A 5,751-nucleotide genomic window follows, 5' to 3' on the forward strand; every position below is an offset into this window, starting at 1 on the left:
AGTCTTTAATTTTCAATTCAGAGTTTAAGGAGATGAAGACAAGACACACACACACTCACACAAACAATTCAAGGAATCGAGAACGTAGAGCATAATGTGTACAGCAGATGCTATTTTGTGTATATTAACCTTCCGGTTTACAAATTAAAAAAAAAAATCAGTCACTTCCATTTGAAACATTCTCAAGAAATAACATTTCCTGAAACTCCAATACGAAGAAATTGTTATAGGTAAGGGTGGGATAATTATTGGATAGGCCTGGCAACACCAACTTCTATCCTTTCCAGTACTAGTAAATGTGGCTACTTGCCTGATGGCTGTAACACAGACCCCAAGACTAAGATGACAGCTAGGCTATGGGACCACAGCTATCATTTATGACATACCCGGGCTTGATCACATGCCTTGGAGGGATGGTAAGTGTGTCGGCAAGCGCTGCTGCCTTCAGGGGTCACCAAGGGAAATGACCTATGAAGACTGCAGGCGACTGCAAAATGACTGGTGACACCTACTTTTAGGGTTATTCCTCTAAAAGGAGACAGGGTTTTGATTCAGTAATCACATTACTTGCATCAGCAACGTCTGATACCAATAAAGAGGCCAGAGAAAGCAGTCACTATTATCTATTGGAAGTACCCAAGCTCAAGCAAGCATACATATTTAGACAGCCAGACTGGGTAAAAGTTATGTAGCCGAGGATGACCTTGGATCCCTCTCCTGGCTATTACACTCAGGTTTCCTGCATGCTAGGCAAGCAATCTACTGAGCTATAATCCCAGGGCCCTACTAAGTAAATTTTACATCTGCCAACCTGCGCTGGAGAATTCAGCTTGTGAGTCTTTAAATTCTTATCAGACCCATGGCATTTTTTTTTTGATGTTATCACAGGTATTGCTGTATTTACAGATACAAAACATAAAGCAAATCTGTTTATAACGTACAGTTAAGTTTATAAAGCAAAGCGACTTTTAGCACCGTATATACAATCTCAATATTTTCAGTAACCGTGACAGCACCTTCCTTCTCCCAGTAAGCATGAATGCCTACTTAGGGGCTGTGTGGTAATAGTGTATCATTTAGTGAGAACTAAGGACCTCCAGACCAGTACTTTCTAAGTGCTAGACTGGCATGAACAAGTACATTTTTAAAGCATAAGATGGAATATTGTTTTTTGCGATCAAAATTTCAATTTATAATTAAAAAAAAAACAAATCCTGTTTATTTAACTTGAACATTAACTAGGGAAATGAAACATTTCAGATTAATGAAAGTTAAAATTTATTAAGCCACCATGTGCCAAATACTCAGGTTCAAACTAATTTCAGAATATACACAGGCATGTAATGAACTTAAAAACGAGAAAGCAGGGTTGGAAACGACAGAAAACTGATGGAACTGAATTAAAAAGCACTTGGTATTCAAGTGTGCTCATAACCCTAACAAATTTGTCCAGAAAATGAAATGATAGCAACTGAATCCACTGTTTTCTACAAAATAAGTTAATTTTAAGCAAAATGACCTCAGTGACAAATGCATTTCATCATTTATTTAGATGTTGAAGCTCTCGCACTAAGTTTTTACAAGCTGGTGAACACTGACAAATTATTTCTCCCACAGAACTATAACCACACATTCCCAGACAGTATAAATATATGGATGAACTAACATTAATACACATCACCATTTATCGATTACATAATAAAACAAATGATCAAGTATCCAATTATTAAGTTACATAGCTCAAAAGGCATATAAAATGTCTGCTCAAGTTCATTAGCAGATCCCACGTTTTCTTTTTTTGCAAGAGAAGTTGGGGAGAGAAGGAGAAAACCATAATTCAAACAAGTTGGAAAACTTCTGATAGGTATGAAAAAAAACAAGAATTTCAGAAATTTTGATTAAGAATTGGTTAGCTACAACAATGTATCTCTACCTCTTAAAATATTTACTAAATTAAAGAGCATATTCTACATGTTCTGCACAAGACAAAGGCAACATATTACTAAAAATATTGAATAGCCTCCTCTCATTCTGTTTGCAGGCCCTCCCTGTTAAGTTGCACCTCTGAGTGCAAAATTAAATTAACTATAAGGCTTTTTGTCTGGAGACATTATTGAAGATGTGCTTCTGTAACAAAGTTGATTTTCAAATGGAGGTTTTCCAAAACAGCACAAAAGACATAGAAAGACATTAAATAATCAGCACAAGACTTGGTTTAAAAAAAAAAAAAAAATGGCTAGGCAAACCTGACTATACTGGTGTCAGTGTGGGAGATGTAAACATAGCGTGAGCAGGCAGACAACAAGAGAAGCCCTGCAGTGTTTGAAATGACGGAAGGAATAAACCATGGAAGGTCTAGAGTGTTCTTAGTTCCTGGAATTTTGGTTCTGTATGACGCTAAAAATATACAAGTATTGTGCTGGGTATTTTGGCACCTAATCTTTCTAAAACTCCCTATATACTAATTATGTTCTGGCACAGGAGTACATTTAATGACAACTCAATACCTTTTTAGGAAAAGTCAACTGGTACAAATAATAAGCACATTTTAAATGCTGACCAGCAAAAAATCTTTTGCCAAGTGTCCAAAAAGGTTGATCATAACCCAAATACAGAGGTTGCAATTCTGTCAAGCTGTGGCCTGGTAAAACTGGTTTTCCTGTGGAAGCTTCAGTTCACTTATTCCATAAGTTGACACATTGGCTAATTATGTGTGACAGAAAAATTAGGTTCCATTTGAAGTTCCACTTCCAAGGCAATGGCATCAGGCACCCCAGTTTTATTGAATACAACAGTTGTTTCTATGACCATTGGAATCCTTGAAGCGCAGCCGCATTTTAGGACGGTACTTCTCCAGATACAAAAGTTGCTTGCTGTTAAAAGCTCCACGCCGCTTTCTGGAAGAAGGAAAAGACAGAGGTAACTGTTCATGATAGATGTTAGAAGGATGTCATTTCTAGTGTTAAGCAAGATGACTACAAATACCAAAGGACCTATCTAGAGTAGTGAGGTTTTTAAATAATACACCAGGATATGTTGTTTGATTAGGTGACTTTTATTCTATAAATGATTTTGAAAGTAGTAAAAAACAAACAAAAAACCCCCACCAAACCAAATCCACTAGTTATCTATACCTCAACAAAGTGTACATCAACAAACACATTGAGTCAATAAAGCAGGAAAAAAAAAAAAAAAAATCAATCATGCAATTACATCCATGAATACAAAAAGGCTGGATGAGGTTTTTTTTCTCCTGGCTTTAGTATAGTTATCTTAAACATAACAATGGGGGGGGGGGGAGGTGTAAGTTAAAAGTGTTTGGGTTTAGTGGCGCACAACCACCAGTAACGTCAGTTCCATGGGTTCAGTGCCCCCAGAAACACAACACACATGCAGACGACAACACACACACACACACAAAGTTAACTGATACATGATTTGGATTTTACTTAATGGATATTTAGTAAGAAAATGCAAGCAAGCATGAAAGAAGACAGATCATTACTTACTGTCTTATGAATTGTACTGCATCTTCATATTTCATTCCACCTTCAATTAATGCTAGGGCAACAAGCACTGGAGCCCTGATAAGGTAAAATTTTTGATCACTATTTTTCAAAATTAAATCATGTAATCAGATTAATTGTTCATATACTCCCATATCCAAAGATATAATTATCAATCATCCTGCAATACATTTTAACATTTCAATGTTAATCTAATATTAAAAATCTTTGGGTTGATTTTATGTTACAGGCTTAGAATCTCAGCTACCTGGAAAGCCGAGGCATAAAGATCACAACTGCAAAGCCTGTCTGGGAGGGAGTTCAAGACCAGCTGGGCAACCCAAGTGCGGATGGCTAAAATAAGACTGGGAAGCTATCAATATAGTGGTAGCGTTAGAGTACTTGTCTCACATGCAGGAGGTCCCAGGTTCAAATCTTGGGAAATATTAGCACTTTTCAACTTAGACCTTTATCTAGAACAGCAGTTTTCAACCTGTGGGGTCCAGAAAGAAATGTGATTTTCTTACCTGCCAAGGCCTGCAACACAATGCACAGCTATACAGCAACCAGGTTCTTCACGAAACTTAATCTTCACAAGACTTAGCCAATCATCAACAATCTGGTTGGATGGTGGTGCACCATCATCAAAGGGCCAGTCCTAAACCAAAACAAGAAATAGTTCAGACCTTTAAATTAGCTAGGTCCACTGGTGCATCCCTGGATTCCCAAAATATAGGAGAGGCAGGTGGCCAACTGGGCTATACAGCAGGACTCTAACCCAAAGAGCAGACAAAATGTTTAATCACATATTAGTACTGTAAAATTTTGCCTTCATTTAAAAAATTTGAACTTAGGTTGGATTTATTTGAATAAACTTCTGCAGCATAACAAAAATACAACTAAGGCTCAAGTACTCACAAGAACATGAATGCCTTCTTTCTCCACAAGAGTAGTGTCGTAAGTTGCTTCACATACTCGTACGATTGTGGTGACTCCATACTTCTTAAGTTCCTGGGAAAAATACATATATTTAAAAAAAAAAAAAAAAACAAAAAACACAAAAACCAATGAGGTCTTTAGAACCATATCACTGTTGTGTTATGTGCCATCTTCACCATTTTTGATTATGCTGGCAACAAAGAATGGTAAAATCTGTTACATATGTTTAACACAGGCAAATCTGGTTGTAAATAGTATAGTATAAGTGTGAATAGGCTGGCTGACTATAAGTTGGGGGAAAACCTGTTAAAAATAGTTTCTGTGAGTGCTTGGGTACATGTGGAGGTCGGAGGTCAGAGGTAACTCCAGGTTCTATTGACCTCATTTCTGAGACACAACCTCTCTCTGTCCTGAAACTTGCCAGAATAGGCTAGGCTGGCCAGCCAGTGAGCTGAAAGTGCTCAAGGCTTTTGATATGTTGATTCTAAGGAAGAAACTTAGGTTTGCATCCAGGAGCTTAAACTTAAGTACTTTACTGAATGAACCAACTCCTCAGACCTAAGTCTTAGAAATAATTTCAAAGGCTCAAATACAGACTTCAATTTTTAGAAGCTACTCACTATAAAAAAAATAGAATAGGCTTGAGGAACATTAAGTAATTACAATTCAACTCTGCTGACATTAAAAAAATAATCTGAAATTTGAAAAAAAAAAATACATTATGTGCCCAGATACATAAGTTACTCGGCATTATATTCCTTCCAATTCCTAGTATTAAGCAGGTTGGAAGGCTATGTATCTGTCATCAGAAAACAGAATTAGCAGCACAGAGACATTAACTAATTTTAGCTTATTATACTAAGCTAAGACGATACATCAAAAAAAAAAAATCTAAGTGGCAGCCTCTGCCTTGTAAATACAAGTAAGCAAAATAAAGGCACGCAGCTCTCAAAGTTTAAAATATCTCTAGCAATTCTAGCAATAAAGACCCTTCCTCTATGGGTACTGAGAACTGTAGTTACATTTCAAGCAGCCCCACTACTAAACTGCAACCAGTTAGGACATAAAAAAGCACATCTTACCTCTATAAATTTGTTTAAGGTCGCATTGGTTGGATTGTGTGTAATAAGAAATCTCATGTTCTTGTATGTGACTTCCACAGGAGCAGGGCGGTTCATTCGAGCCATGTTAATTTGGTTTAAAAAAAACACCCAACAGGGTTATGAAAGAATTAAAAAAAAAAAAAACCAAACCAAACCAAAAAAAAAAAAAAACCCTGAATACAGAAACGATGAAGAAGAAAAAA

General features: G+C 36.7%; 1 protein-coding gene across 2 annotated transcripts; it reads right to left on the minus strand.

Moving 5' to 3' along the window:
- Positions 1–1,254: 1,254 nt before the first annotated feature.
- Ptp4a1 (protein tyrosine phosphatase 4A1) lies at positions 1,255–5,751 on the minus strand. Of its 2 annotated transcripts, none has more exons than XM_055606254.1 (5): positions 5,528–5,751; positions 4,425–4,517; positions 4,034–4,164; positions 3,510–3,584; positions 1,255–2,893 (listed from the first exon to the last, which is right to left on the minus strand). In XM_055606254.1, exons 1-5 carry the CDS (start codon positions 5,630–5,632, stop codon positions 2,704–2,706), a joined length of 594 nt encoding a protein of 197 aa, XP_055462229.1. In that variant the 5' UTR covers positions 5,633–5,751; the 3' UTR covers positions 1,255–2,703. The 2 variants fall into 2 exon arrangements, with proteins under 2 accessions (XP_055462229.1, XP_055462218.1); XM_055606243.1 differs by having other exon boundaries at positions 1,255–2,897.

The sequence above is a fragment of the Psammomys obesus genome, unplaced genomic scaffold, assembly GCF_907164565.1.
Source record: "Psammomys obesus unplaced genomic scaffold, mPsaObe1.curated_primary_1811, whole genome shotgun sequence".
Taxonomy (NCBI): domain Eukaryota; kingdom Metazoa; phylum Chordata; class Mammalia; order Rodentia; family Muridae; genus Psammomys; species Psammomys obesus.